The 16,056-nt window shown below is 40.1% G+C and overlaps 1 protein-coding gene across 12 annotated transcripts in view; it reads right to left on the bottom strand.

The window, feature by feature from the left end:
- Positions 1-16,056, bottom strand: part of LOC117959835 (disabled homolog 2-interacting protein-like) — a 149,496-nt gene that overhangs the window by 15,801 nt on the left and 117,639 nt on the right. For all 12 annotated transcript variants that reach the window (XM_034897165.1, XM_034897166.1, XM_034897167.1 and 9 more), the window contains 5 exons: positions 5,896-6,040; positions 4,467-4,611; positions 2,240-2,476; positions 1,886-2,087; positions 910-1,097 (listed from right to left, as the gene is read on the bottom strand). In XM_034897165.1, coding sequence (XP_034753056.1) covers positions 910-1,097; positions 1,886-2,087; positions 2,240-2,476; positions 4,467-4,611; positions 5,896-6,040 — 917 coding nt within the window. The remainder of the gene's footprint in view (positions 1-909; positions 1,098-1,885; positions 2,088-2,239; positions 2,477-4,466; positions 4,612-5,895; positions 6,041-16,056) is intronic.

Genomic DNA, 16,056 nt, shown 5'->3' with positions numbered 1-16,056 from the left:
AGCTTATTCAAATGCAGTCTCATAGCTTGCTGATGAGGATACACCACGCACAGAAACACTCGTACATCAATATATAAACAAATACTGTGACATAGGCTCTAACAGCAGGTCATATAGGGGCAACATATAATTAGTTCTATTGATCCTGGGAGCCAGATTGCCATAACGATACCAGCTGTCGGACTCGCTTCCTGTTATGTGCAGTATGATCTCATCTGCCTGCCTGTGTTCTGGTGTTGTATTTACTGCCGTTAACGTCTGGCTTCTCCTCCTGTGGGTGACTGTGCCTTCATGTTAATCTTTCTAAGTGTCACCTTGCCATTGTTCTGCCAGGGAGTAAGAGGACAGGAGATAAGCGAGATAAGGTGCTGTCAGAGTGTGTATTCATCTGCGGAGAGTAAACGAGGTTTCACCTGAAAGATGTAAACAAGCGGGGCTGACACTCTCACTGTGTCATGGCCTCGGCTGACAAACATTAACACTCAGCAGAACCGGTAGTTTGAGAACACAATCTATGGCGGAGGCAAAGCGCCCTCTGTGTTTTCAATAGGCGCAAATAAGCAGACAAGGATCAGAACCAAATGTATTAATCATCATATATTTAGGGTTTGCACAACACGCCAACGAGCCTGTTCACTGTCACTTGCCTTTTCTATGCTGCTCACTCAAACATTTCCAAATGCAATTACACTATCCAATATACTGGAGATGAATAGAAAATAATAGGCTCAACCTTTGATCCTAAATGATAAAATTAGGAGGTGCCACCATATTTCGCACACAACATCTAATTGTGTTGCAATCTTTTATTCATGATTCAAAAATAACAAACCATACATTCATCTGCATACATTAATAAGTGTGTGTGTGTGTTAGCGTGTGCTAGATGACATCTTAAATATTTCTTACCCTGAAAGATCATTGTCTAAGACCATCTTCTGCAGGCCAGTGGAGATGCCGCATCTTGCCTCAGCGGGAGGCGAGCCCATTTGCTCTGAGGACTGTCCGGGTGTCACCTGGACACAGGACGGGTTAGACAGAGCTGTGTTCACCTCCCGCAGAATCCTGGGCAGAGGACCAAGCTTGGACGCGGCACTCTGGGAAGAAAGAGACACCATTAAGTTTAAAGCCAGATTAAATCTTGCACTGGACCACTTCAGTTAGGACATTACTTGGATTTAATTTCCGTGCAGTTTTTTTTTAACGCTGAATTTGATATTTACGTATTTTCCTAAACCTATTTATGTTCCCTATTCCATGCAATCAACTTCCTTATTCAGAAAACATACTGAAAAATAAATCAGGCCGGCCAGTCTGATGGACTTGACCTGACTCTCTGTGATTCACTGAATTATTGAAAGACACTGTTTCACAGAGCTGGATGCTCTACATCCCCCCCCCCCCCCCCCCCCCCCCAAAAAAAAAGGAATCTGCCCTTTATCTAATTATTACCAGCTTCCCATCTGCTTCCAGAGCCAATGTAAACGTCCTTGTAAATCCATTAATATGCCTCACCCAACCTCTGAGGCTTTACAGTTTGTGCACCACTTATGAAATGCAATAATGAATTATTGATTCATGTATGATAAACATCCTAATGTAGTCTTAGCATGAATCAAATCCTCGAACTTGTGATAATTTATTAAAGACCTTTGGACCTTGTGTAAAAGTTGAATCCTACCCTTTAGGAAATCTGCAGAATATTTATATATACTGTATATTTTGTTGTTGTTGTTTATAGAAACACAAGCATTACAATTTTCAGAATAATTAAAATTGTTTTCAACAGAATGTCAATTATTGTATCCAGCAAAGCACAGTGGTGGCTTTGCCGTGCACTAAAATTATATTATTGTATTAAATGATAGTGTGCCATCTTCAGTACCTGGTCCATCTGGGACACAACCTCAGAGAGGAGGGAGTGCAGGGTGGATAGTTCCCTGCCAAGATCGATGTACCCCTCAAAGCCTGCCGTGTTGGAGATTGTCTCTGGGTTTGAGATTTCGAGCAGGAAGCGCTGCATATTGGTCCACTCGTGTTCCAGGAACTGGTTCATGAATGACATGTACTCCTCCTTGTTACCAAATCTGATGGCAAACAGGGACAGGAAAGGGAAATGGGGACAAAGAGTAATGCGGAAATGTTTAGAAAATTTCACAATTCTCCACTGAAAAGTTAGGAAAGGGTTATTTGGTCCCGTTATCTAAACACACCACATAAACAACAACAGTCCACTCACTTGGTGAAGTTTGCCAGGTTTTGGGTGACTTTAGCGATGAGCGTGAGCGTACGTGCTGTGCGGTCATCTGGATACTCCTGCATCAAATTGAAAAGTGAGGGGGACATGATGGCTGGACAGAGAAACCGCAGGAACAAGGAGGCACTGATCAAACGCTCACTGATGTCCAGTCGACCCCGGTTGCTGCATTCCTGTCGCCATGACGCAAAGACTTCTTTCAGTTCTCGTGGAAAGACACTGTGGAGAAAAAGAGACAGGACAGAAGTTGTTTTTTAAAAGAGGACCAAAGTGTCACTTTATGTCATAAAATGTCAGTGTGTGAAAAAGAGGGAGTAGATATAAAATGTTTAAAGGTCCCATGGCATGAAAATGTCACTATATGAGTTTATTTTAACATTATTATGAGTTCCCCCAACCTGCCTATGATCCCCCGAGCCCTGGGTATCCTGCTCTGCCTTTGTGAAAATGAAAGCTCAGATGGGCCAATCTTGAATCTGACCTCATAAGGGGCAAGGTTACCTCCCCTTTCTCTGCTTTGGCCGTCTAGTGAATTTAGCCCACACATGAGAGAGAGACGTTATGGCTTTCAAACAATCAAAGGGGCAGTTGGTCAAGGCCACGCCCCCAGCCTCTACCTTGCCCCCCCACTCTCCGCCTCAATAGCTACAGACTCAGAAATGGCAAGTCCTAAGAAAAGTTCATTGTGGGACTAGCTCTAGTGGCTTTAATTCTGCACCAAGGCTAAATTTCAAGACATAGACTTCAGATCCAGAATTAAGGGACCACTAAGGCCTATATAAAAGCATCCAAAAGCACTAGGTCATAGGACCTTTAAAGGATTCTTGAGCTTGATGTACACAAAGGTGGCTCATAGAAGTCTATTGTTGGCATATTCCCTGTTTTCCTTGTATATGTTCCCATTCCCAGATTCTTAACTTTCATTCCTACTCCCCAACACAACAGTACACATAATGTATTTAATTTTGTATGAGTAAAAAAATTCTGTTAAATTTAAGAGAGCTCCAGAAGTCTCTTATGTTGGTTAGGATTATATTCTAGAGGACTGCAAAACAGAAGCAGAGGTGAGCACATACTTTCTGAGACATGTTTTGAGAGTGATGAGAGTGTAAAAAACAAAATGGTCATGATGAATAACAGCACATTTGCTGAAGCGAACCGCGTAGTAACATATTATTTGCATTGGATTTGAACCTTTGATAGGATATTACAATGCTTTTTCCCTCTTTTTTTTGCTTTTGTCAAGGGTGCAAACAGTTAAAAGGAAGCTGCTACTGATTTGATTGCAATTACTTTCCATACATCTTGTGGTTCTGAAGCCTCATTATTCAGAATGTCTTTGCAACTCCAGTTTGGTTTATTTTGTTTCCATTTTAGCATGATTGTATTCCTTGCTATGAAAAAAAACTTATACTTATACTTAACTTATACTGCAGTCATTTAAGCAGTTACACAAACAAAAGTTTGAGATCTTTTGAATTGAAATCCTTGTCTCTGATTGGAGAGTACATGTGATTAATCATTTGATCCCTGTAGAGCTGTTCTGAAAGGTTACTCCTACGCTTAGCTCTAAGTAGGAGTAAGACGCTTGATAAATTATTCTTGTTTTTTTTGTATAATTTTCATCCGAAGTTGGCTCTTAAGAGCATTTTTGATTTCCAGAGTTGCTTTATAAAGTCACATATCCAAGTTCAGAACAACAGATGTCTTTTAAAACTTACAACTACCTTTTTAAACAGGTGTTTAGTGGACCTGTCTGCACCAGAGGTGGGCCGTCAGGGCCAGCAAAGCCTTCTCTGCTGGCTATATTAATTTCATATGTATTTTACAAAGTCCGTTCCTATGATTCTATTGCCATACTTTTCATACTCTCTCTCTCTTGAAAATTCTATTCTATGGTCTTCAGAATTTTGAGAGTATCCTTCTGCTGTCTAGGCAAATAGGGACGATCTTGTTAGTTGTCATCTCGTATGATTTATGTTTTTATACAATGGCATTGATTTAACTGTGATGAAGGTCTGTTTCCAGGAGACAATACATGAAACATTTAGATGCTATGAATAATTTCATCTCATTTGTATTTTAATACATGTAATAAAGCAGAATACACATTAATTATGGTGAAGTCTGGATATAAGAAGTAAAGTTGGTTTCAGTACAAGCTCCTAGTTTGGAATAGTACAGATGAAAGCCGTGTTCCAGTACTAACCAGTATGAGTTGATGATTTTGCAGAAGGCCAGCTCACAGCACATCTTCAGGTTGCTCTGGTGTTCCTGCAGGTCACCTGAGGAACACTTGGATGGATCCACCTCACAGTTCTCATCTGACTCATACAAAGCCTTGATAAACTCACCTGAAAAAGACAAACAGAACAATTAGTCAAAAATTGTAGAAAACATCTGTGTGCATCCATTTCCTAATATATCTGTAACACAAATACAGCAGGGAAAAAGTAGTACACTTTTTTTTATTTTTTTTTATTAATAATCTGAAGTCCTGCGGAGCTAAACTAGGACAGAGGAAGAATATGATGTCAAAGCTAAAGGGAAAAGAGTTTGATATTGTCCTTGAGATTCTAGTAGGCTGAACTAAAAAAAACAACATTTTATAACATCATTCTGTATTTAGACCTGTGACAACACAAACAAGGTTACACTCACAAAAATAGTGGCAAAGACAATAGTGCCTTTTTTTATTCCCTGCATTGGTATGAAAGACAGACCGACAGCTATAATCTCAATGAGTCAACAGCCCGTAAATGTAGCCCACGGCTGCCCTTGTGTTGCCCCAGTAGCAGTTTCAGTGACTTCAACAGTCTAGCCACACAAATAAAGAAAAAGAAAAACCACCAATACAGTGATGCATAATTTACCAGCCCTCCGTATTTCTCTGAATCAACCATGAGAGAGACATATAAGAAAAAGACAGCATCTCTAGTTCCAAAGACACACACAGAAGGACAAAGACACACATGTATGCCTTAAAATTAGCAGCACACAGAGAAAGATGTGACGAGTGCCAGGAAGGATGTGTGCCGTTTGTAGTTTCAACTGTTGCTGTGCACATTTCTGGATCAAGGAGGAAGAAAGTCACACAGTGCATAGAGAGATGGACAAACACACTTGCTTGATCATTTGGGGGTGGGGTGGTGGGGGGTGTCAAACAGTCATAACATAGTCATTTTCTATAAAGCTGATCCTGTAAGTGGTTTAAAATTCCAACAGTGTCTGTCGAAGCCAGACAAAAAATGTTTTCCTGTCTCAGTCTGAATTGTGTTGTCCACGATGAGCGTCCAAAACAAAAATTGAGATAACGGAAGAGTTGATTAAATTGTAATGCTGTCAAAATGATTCTTGGGAGGAGAGGACGAATGCATTTAATCTCTCTAATGTCACTGGTGTTTTGATAAATTGTACTGTAGCCACTACATTTAGTCTGTGGATGCTGCAGTGCAACTAACTCATTTCACAACTGTACATTTAAGACGTGAATGTAAAGACAAGAAAGAGCAGACAAATAAAGAGGAACATGCAGCCGAAGAAATGAACAAACAGAAATTCTATTCTAACTATATCAGCTTTTTCCTTAGATTAACAGCCTCTTCCTTCGCTCCCTCCCACATCACGGCTTCACTCACCGAGGGCGTCCTGCAGGTACTTCTGTCCCACCAGTTTGAGGTACTCCTCTATGGCCTTTGTTGCTAGGGTGTTCTCTCTAAAGATGAGGTGCTCGTTCTCCCCGCAGCGATCCACCTCTGACATCATCAAGTCTGTGAGGAAGTCCTGCACAAAAGAACAAAAAAAAGACATGCACAGGGTTAATAATTGCAAGTTATACATACATGATTATCAATACTTAAGGAATTAGTTAAGGATGTCGGTCCATTTATTGTGAATCTTGCATTGGAAGTTAGAGTTTTATCCTTTTTTTATCCTGTGATATCCTACATTACTAACATGTTTTCCCATTTCAGACACCGCCTGCATTGGTTTAATGAGCCTTTTACTTTAGTTAGCTGGTTCTGATGTGCCAGTTTGCAAAGACAGTCAACTTTCCTGAGCCCTGTTCTTTAGGTCATCCAAGTCTCAAAGTGGGCTGTTATAGAAGGATTGCAATTGTACATCATCATACAACAACTGCCATATCCAAATAACAGTGGATCTAAAGCTGTGGTTTTTGGGCCAGCGCTCCCCTATCCAAAACCCAGGTCCCTTACCGCCCCATTCATTCATTGAAGATGGTACTTTGACGTCCCATTCCGATGAAGGCAGCACCAAACTGACAGAAACACAGAAGAGAAGAAGAGTTGCAATACACCATCTGGTACGGTCGCAGTGGCATAAACTGGCATGTTTTAATGTTGCAGACCACTGTTTTTTGCAAGTAGTTTAAAGAGTAAACTCGTATTGTTATGAATTTTTGGTGTACACTTGCCCTAAAACAATCACCCCTAAGGGACCCTCGAAACCCCCCCCTTCCAAAGTATTGCTTCCAGCGCCCCCTGTCATCCTCTGAAAGCCCCCGTTGAGACGCACTGATCTAATGAATACTCATGAGTACGACTTAGCCCCGACCAACAACAACATACGGGAGATTCCTTACAAATTATTGTTATTTTTTGGGGGAAACTGCAGAGTCTTGTGATAATTCTCTGTGTGTGTGTTTCTAGAAGCAACTCCTTTCACATACATCTAGTGATTATATCCATTAATGTAAAAATATTGGTAAGAGCAGCTTTAATAGCATCATTAACTACAAAGTCTTTCTTTTCTTTTACCTTGATGACACAGTGAACAAAATGGAATAAATTGTCTCTCAATTAACTATGTTGCCATGTTGTGACAGGTTTTCAAATCATGTATTTATGACGAGTGAATGTGAACAAAGTGTACTTCTGCAATTATAATAAACAGAAGGAAACAAAATGGCTCTATTCATATTATCTTTTGAAGTTGACATATGCCAGAGCTGAAACTCAGTCTGCGGGAAAGAAAACATATTTACCACTGAATAAACAAAAAATAGTGACAGGACTTACATTTTCACATAATAGCAGCAAGCTTTTTCTTCACGTTTACTTCAAATGTTCAAAGGGTGATTTTTGACACCAGCATTGTCTCTGTTTCCCACCAATACAAATAAAAAAAAGCAAATCATAAAGGCAACTGACAATATGTGCATGCTCATTATAGCCAAGTTTCTATCAAAGGTTAGACCACGGTAGAATTTGTTTTTTAAAATATATTTTTCATTTTAGCTATTATTTATTTGTATAACTTTCTTGTTTAAGAATGATCTCCAGAAGGGCTATATGGCATCAGGTGAACAAAAATAACAAGTGGAGATAGAAATTAAAAGCTCCAAAAGTCTGAAAGGGAGATATGGAAATGGAGCCATCTGGGGATGAATCATCCCTTGTTTGGATCTCTTCAACACATTTCTGGGTGTACTCTCATGTAAGTCCCCTGGCAGCTTGTTAAACTAGGGGAACCAGCGTGGAAGCGATGGAGAAAAGAGGAAAGTGACAGATGTACAGAGAGGAATAGAGAAGTGGAGGAAGAAGATACAGAGAGGTGGTCTTTAAAGAACAGGGAAGGAGGCGGAAAGAAAGACAGAGCCTCTCAGACGGTTTCTATAGCTGGTGCAAAAGCCTGTTACCCTGCTAATCAAAAATACACCCCAGGGAGCCAATCATCCACTGATGTGCAGCAAAAGGGGACTTTTTAGTTAATGCATTTGCACATTCCACACATGCACCACCCCTTGACACAAATATACACACACAAACCTACATAGAAGAAAATCTAAACTCAATATCAATAAACATTTGAATTAAAACCAGATTGTAGCAAAGGAGGTGTGTATTGGCTGTGTATAGGATCTTGCTGGGGCGCCGGGATTTTGAGTTTGCGACCAAAGGGCTTGTACCACTCTATTTATTTTATAGCGGCGCACAATGAAACGGAAACCGGAAGCATGAACGAGCTCCTGGGCACCCGGATGCCAGGACTCTCAGAGCAACTGCATGTCTCTCTTTTAAACTTACTGGATTAAGATACGTTCATATGGTGAATGAAAAGCTTGTTCCGACGAAGTAGGTAATCGAATCAAATTGAAGCATTGAGGGCAAAACTGTTATGAGTTTTGCCGTTGTTTACCTTTGTCTTCTTTTTCTAGTCCGTAGAAATAGCAAAGTCGGTCCCCTTTCCTCATTAGCGCCGCCTCTGTTCAGGAGAAGACTGCAACTAGTGTCCCAACCACCATTCGCAAGTATAAACAGGTAAAGTGCACCTACGTCACATTGGGGCGTGCCAGCTCGGCTACGGCGACTGTAAAAAGGCCCTAAGTCTATTTGTGTGTGAGTTTGTACCGGGTCTGCTATAACCTAGTGCATATAAAAACAAGTACGTTATGTTTTCTTGTAACCTTCTTGTAAAAGTTTTTGTCATTGATCAAAAACAATGCAAAGCAATCTAAGTGATTAAAATCCTGTCTCCATTCATAGGGTAAATTCAGGTCCAAATTTTGGCGAGTCAGCATCGGGACAATACCTAGACCATAACTATTGAGGGGCACTCTGATCAACTCAGTAAAAAAGGTAAATTAAAGTCGGGGGATGGATACAAGAACATGTCCAAATCACTAAACATCCCTTGGAGTACAGTTAAATCAATCATTATGAAATGGAAGGAGTATCAGTATTACTATGCAAAACTAGTAAGGGAAGATACCCAGAAATCTATGACAACTCTGAAGAAGTTCCAAGCTTCAGAGTCTGAGATTGGAGGGACTGCACATACAACAACAGTTGGCCAGATGCTTCAACAGTCACAGCTTTAGGGCGGACATTTCAGCTATAGTTGGTCAAAAGCCACGTGGCAAGCTCTGAAATCAGCTGGAAGAAGTTTCTGTGGTCTGATGAGACCAAAAATGAGCGTTTTGGCCATTAGACTAAACAGCATGTTACACTGCATGTCATCAGAAACACAGCGTCCCCACCGTGATGCCCAGCAGTGGTGGTAGCATCATGCTGTTAGGGCTGCTTCTCGGCAGCAAACCCCAGAAGACTTCAGAGTTGAGGTTGAAATTAATTCAGGAGTATACAGTGAAATCATGCAGGAAAAAACTAATGTAGTCTGCAAGAAACCTGTGACTTGGGAGAAGATTTATTTTAAGCTGAACTGGCTTAAAAACAATTTTTGTCCTGGAGTGGCTCAAGGATGCAATTGCTTCTCACTGGTGCAGCTACTCAATACTAACTTGAAGTGGGTTAAACTCAAGTATGTTATTTTTAATTCCTTTTAAGAGATCCGTTTCACATTTACATTAAAGGGTATTTGTCTTATTATTTTTTGAATATTTTATTTTTTGGTATTTGTTGAACGCACTGTAAATCCTAATGATAATCCTAATGATAATTTCTAGTCCAGTCATTTATGCCGACAGCATTACAATTTAGGTAACGTTTTATTGGGAGAAAATGTCATCCCAATTATGATCTTTCCTCTAACCTCTACACCTTTGTGGCTCTCTTTCTCCCTGTTCTCCTACTATACAAGTTTCTACAATACAGTTTCTAGCGGGACCATTGTAACAACTCTTGTGCTCACAGATATAGCAACATGCCTTGTTTGAGAGTTGGCTGCTTTGCCACGTTTTTCTTGTAGGGAATTCTAACCAGGAAGATGTGAATTTGTTTTCTGTGTGAACAAGAAGAGAGACAAGAGAGAGAGACAAGAAAAGACTCTACAGCCACACTAGCCATAGAGTTGCTTTGAGTTTAATGCTAATGTTTTAGCATGTTAACATACTCACAATGGCAATGCTATATGTAAGCATGAGAGTGTTAGAATGCTAGCATGCCACAAATGAAAAACTAAAAAACTAAAGCCAAAACTTTGTTTACTATAATGGATTCCCTCTTTCAAATAACTTTCAAGTCTCTTCAAGTGGTATTCATACATCAACTTTCTAGTATGCTTGGGAAAATGGTCGGCAGTAAAGCTAAGTATATATATATACATATATATATATATATATATATATATATATATACATATACAGTATATATACACACATATATATATATATATATATATATATATATACACACAGTATATGCTGTAATATGTTAAATCAGAACCACCGGCAGTATAATTATGTCCAAAGACATAAGACACAAAAGAAACTGGAGCTCCTTCTTTTTCCCTTCTGTCATCCCTCAGCCTTTTCTGTGACGCCCTCAATCCTGCCGCCCCCAACCCCCCAGACCCTCCCCCACTCTGCTTCAGTGCTAATAAGGAGAAGTGGAAGGCTCTCTATATCGCTGCCACATCTCATAAGACAAACCATGCCTCAAAATACCCAACACAGTGCACAGAGAAGGAGGTTGATATGAATATAGGGTCGGAGTGGAGGGTGGATGGTGCAGCACGGATGATCAGATCTAATAAATAGTAGGGAACCGAGTCCTGTTGGGAAAAATGAGAAGCTCCCTGTAGATGGGGTTACTTGCTAGTAAAACTTCATAAAGTATTGTCCATTGCCCTGCTGTACACACAACAATCTAATCACCACTAGGCACAGCCCTGTGTGTGCACTGCTTACATCTCTATTCGGCATTATTCCACTGCAGCTGAAGGTTTTGAAGTTGAAATGTAAGTACACAGACTTCTACTGAAGAGACAACGCAATCTTCAAGATCATGGTCAGGACTCACTTAACTACAGACAAGTGATGTTTTAAAAAGCATACTTTGCAATTACTGCACCTCAGAAAGCGAGGGCATTGGGTTTAGGCTTTGTACACACTCAAATGTTGTGTGTGTGTTTCTATGGTAATATAAATCACACAGTAAATACTTGAATACTGAGAGCAAAAAAATACCTTAAAAGGATAATATTGGAGCAGGACTGTTATCCACTGTGCATGTGCACTGTTTGTTGGAAAGCAATGGCCTGCACATTGCTTCAATTACAATAAAATTGAATTCACACAGTTGTGTTCTACCATGTATAATACGCATGTGAATTTATGCACCTCCTGTTACGCTGAATGAAAACGGCTAAATGATGATGATCTTACATACTGTTAAATATATATAAATAAAAGTATTCATACCAGCCCTTACTTTACTTTCAGGGTAACCTGCTGTTAAACTAGTATCCCAATGAAAGAAAATGCTTTTTTTTGTATATTACAGTCCAACGATGTCCAACAGAGCATGAATAAAGATTTTCTTTTTGGCATAATGCTAATACTTTGTTCATAGATTGTTTTTATCTTGTCAATGCATACAAAATAACCTTATTAATGGAGAAGTCATGGATTGCGGAGCTAATGGGATTCATTAGAAAACAAACAACAATGAAATTACCTGTTGATGCTTTGTTTGAGTGTTGTTATTATGGTGTGTACATATATCACAAGGCAGCAAATACACATTTTTAGATACATTTAAAATGACACATTTTTTGGCTTAACAATTGGAGTATTGTAACAGGTAGGAAACAAGAATTGAATTCAAGGGGGGAAATAGAAACCCAGTAACATTAACAATTTGACTGATCGATAAGCCCTGTTTTTTTCAGCCTGGGGCAAGGGCTGAGGAAAGACTCAGGGGGAGAAAACAAGAAGCACTCTCTTTCTGCCTACCCTGGTCTCCCTCCCTGGAGACTGGTGGCTAGTATTACAGAGTTATAGCCTGCAGCTCTTCCTGTGAGGGTCACATTGGGTTGACTGAGAGTACTGGAGGCCGAATGGAAATGGAAATGGAAAGCGGGTCCTCCCATAGGCACAGAGGCTTGTCATTCAACACAAAAACCGGAAAAGCTGCAGCTGTCCTGATTCAGTTACTACTGCAAATGATCATTATGATGATAGTTTGGACTGAAGTGGGTCTTACAACAAGTGTCATCAGCTTACAAACATCATGTTTGATGAATTACTGTGTATGTTGCCAACGCCGCATTCAGTATGACCGTCTGTTTACCTGTATTTCAAAGTGTTAAGTGCAGTGAAGCATTGTAATGCACACTCATTTAGTCACATATTGTATTTTAAAATCATATTTGAAAAACCCTGCCAGTTGGTAATGATATGTCCTTTTTTGTTTCTATTGCAGTTCAATTTATTTTTGGGTTTTCTACAAATCGTGAAACAAGGCAGAATACAGGACAAGGATTACAGGATAAAAGTTAAATTATTTCATCTAATCTGAATTTTATGTTTCAAAGATTACCAGATTTCTGGGATCTGTACTGTAGACACAGCAAAACATTGAGCTAAATGCTAACATCAGTACGCTAACATGAGCATACTCATGTTTAGCAGGTGTAATATTCACCATGTTCACCGTCTTAGTTAAGCTCTTTAGCTTTTCTAAACATCTGCAACTCAGCACAATGTTCAGGTGAGGCTGATGAGGATGTCATTAGTTTTAGCAGGTAGTTGGTCATAAACCAAAGTGTGGGCAGGATTACAGGCAGATTTCATCACGGTTTTGCTGAGATGGACTCCTCCAGGCAACAGGAAATGATGTGGATAATCAAAAGAAACGAGGTACAAAACTGCGATGGAAAAGCTAGCTAAGATGAACTTAACTTGGGGTGAGGCTCAGCCTGTTGCCAAGTATATGAAACAATGAGGAAACTCGTTTTGCATTGAATATGAAACCATCACTAGCTTTTATTCACAGATTGTATTTTACTCATGAAGATTGTATTGATTTATTATTCTATGCATCATATTTCCTCTTTTTTTTCTCTTTTAACACTTTATTTGTATTCTTTGCTTGCTATGCTTATGTATCTTAGGCATTTGAAACTATATGAAGGCAAGAGACTGATAGTGAGAAGAGAGACGGGAAGGGAGAAAGACAGAGTGTATGTCATCTTAGCGCTAACAGAGATGTCAAGATCGATGTGTTGAGCTGATTGTTTCTCTTTGCAGTCTAACGCTGTTTGGCTCGACAGCCATAAACTGGGTTAATGCGATGCATTTTCTCCATCTTTACCTTCTCTTCTCCTTGTTGGCGCCTTCCCTTTTCACTGTTTCATCTCTCCTCCATCACTCCATGCTGTCAGGGGATGGTCAATAAAAATCCTGCTGGGATTACTAACCAGTCTGAAGATATGATGCATAGCCTTTGTTGAGAATATTCTATAGCCGAGACTATAAGGAGAGCAAGTGCATTGATGTGCTTTGTATTTACATCCTGATCTGATTAGAGCCTTTACAGTTACTTAACATCAACTGTTTTAACTGTGCCCTATTTCTTTCAGGCAAACACACTTCAAACATCTAACCAACTCATCTAAGTTCATCATAAGAGGGTTCACCTCCTTTGTGGTAAATGATAAGATTTTAGCTTGATTGTGTCTTGTGTCACAAACAAAGCAATACCATATATGGAAGAAAACAAAAGAGAAAGGCAGCATATGTTAGAGAAGCAACTACATAAAACTATAACAGGTTATTGTAAAACTAAAAAACTCCCCTATTAATGTGGAGGGAATTGACAAGTGGCTAGGATGTTATGAAAGCTCACTGACCCTCTCAGGGAACAACTGATCATTTCAAAGCTAAAAAAAATACAAAAACCAAGTGGAATACAAATGTACCAGAGCCCTTCATGTCATGTTAGTAAATCCTTTGTCACATGATAGCATGTACGTACGACAAAGTGTGCCTCTGAGCCACAGCTGTGGCGATGTGCATTACCGCCTGCTGACAACAGCGCTGAATGCAGTAACAAGATGCTTGTGCTGAACGTAAATGGAACGTAAACAATTTACCACAAAGGATGTAAAGAGGAGAGACTAACATATTTCGCCCTTTTAAGCAGGACTGTTAGTTTACCTTGAGGAGCAGTAACATGAAAAAGCAATGGCATAATAACTTGAACACCACCCTCCTCTGGCCAGTTATCACAAGGATTAATCCTCTTTATCGTCACTTCCAACAGTTGACGCGGCTGAGAGGAGTGCCAACAAAATTAGCAGATAATCTTCCTGAAGGGCCGAGGCGTTGAGAAGACTGGATCAATAACGCAGAGGATTCATGCCAGGAGTGGATAATTTTGGATCAAAGGAAGGTGAACTTTTCCAGGCAATTACAACAAAGCAAAGTGTTTCGTTGCTGTTGTGACCTTACAGCGCAGGAAATCAGCAGAAATGTTATGATTGGATTTCTCGTTTTGATTTTGGCTGAATCTACGGCCTCAAAATCAAATAAAATCAGTTAACATAGAAAGTATACTATTTATAGCAAGGCAATGCGGTAGTCAGTACCTGTGGAGCTGAGAACCCTGTTGTAATCTTAAGGATTAGTCTTTTTGGGGGTCCAAGTCCGAGGGGACTAGGATCCCATTACCAGCGGTGCTGGGATCCCTATTGTTTTCTATCAATTATCCTGGAGATAAAAGTGTCGCTCACAGCCAAAACCGTGCATGGTGGGGCGGTGCTATATTTAGGACTGACTGATTGAAGTGGGCGCGGCCTATTGCGCCCCCCTAAAAATACATCTGTGCCATTACAACGCATACATGAAAGGAACGTAAATGGGAAGATAGGGTTAGGGTTTAGACTTGAAGCTACAGTGCGTGATTTCTGCTGCCCCATGAAGAATTCTAAGTAATGACGAAAAACTACCGGCGCTTTCACATGATACAGGCTTTCAGGGACCGCACACTGCCTCCACGGCCCCTTGTCACAGTTAGTAGTAACTTAGCTAGTAGCAAAAGAGGACACGGAAGATTAAAAAAAGATGCTGGAGTCTTCAGAAGTGGTAATTATCTTCACTCGAGTTCTGAGCGGGAAATTCACCGGATGACATAATCTTCTGGACATTTGACAATGGTTTGAATGTAATTGTAATTCATTAATGTCAAAACGTTATGCACTAAAGCTTTAATAGCAGCGCATGCATGGCAATATTTTTCTACTGTGTGACGCACTGCGATATTATCTGACGTTTACATAGCCACCATTGCACTTTAGGTAACACACTTGCGGAGGGGGTCATTGGGAAGGCTTGGACCCTGTCATAACTGCTTGCAGTTCTAATCATAGTTGTTTTTACTTCAACACTAAAGCCACATATATCCAAATACAACTGCAAGCAATCTTGATCACGCATAAAATTTACTAACTGACCTGCAACCACCTGCTAATGTCCTGTGACTTCTAGGTAGGTGTGTGTGTATGAAGTTAGCATGCCCGCCGTGCTTACCAATGCATCCAGACATCAATAAAGCATCCGTAATGACATCTCCAGAGAGCTTTGGCCTCGCAAAACGCAATGAAGCATGAAAGAGAGATGAAGGAAGACAAAGACGCAAAGTAGGGAGACAACAAGAGAGAAAGAGTGAGAGTGCAACGGAGCAGAATATTCAAGGTGTAATTATTAGGTGACGGGTGATAAAAGGACACGAGAAGAAACAGGAGTCTAGAAGGTGTTGCATACTAATGTACGTTACAACCTGCAATCTGCATACAACAACAAAAACAATAGCCAGCTGCAATTAGAAACTGTTTCCAACCCCAAACACAACTGGTTTAACACATTGTGCATCATCTGAACTTCAAAACTACAAAGTCACTGCTGCATCTCCAAAAAGAAAAGCTCACCACCTGTTCAACCCTGCTGGGTGTAAAAGAGGGGGCTTATGCTCTTTCATAATGTCTAATGCAACAGCAATGCAAAGTCTGGATGTGGACTATAGAAATCCACTGTGGGTTGACAGAATTAGATACTGACTCATGGATCTGACTAGAGACTTTACCAAGGAAAGGGGGAG

Source organism: Etheostoma cragini, chromosome 16, assembly GCF_013103735.1.
Source record: "Etheostoma cragini isolate CJK2018 chromosome 16, CSU_Ecrag_1.0, whole genome shotgun sequence".
Lineage (NCBI taxonomy): Eukaryota > Metazoa > Chordata > Actinopteri > Perciformes > Percidae > Etheostoma > Etheostoma cragini.
Note: the sequence above shows the minus strand (reverse complement) of the source record. Positions and strands in the feature narration are given on the sequence as shown.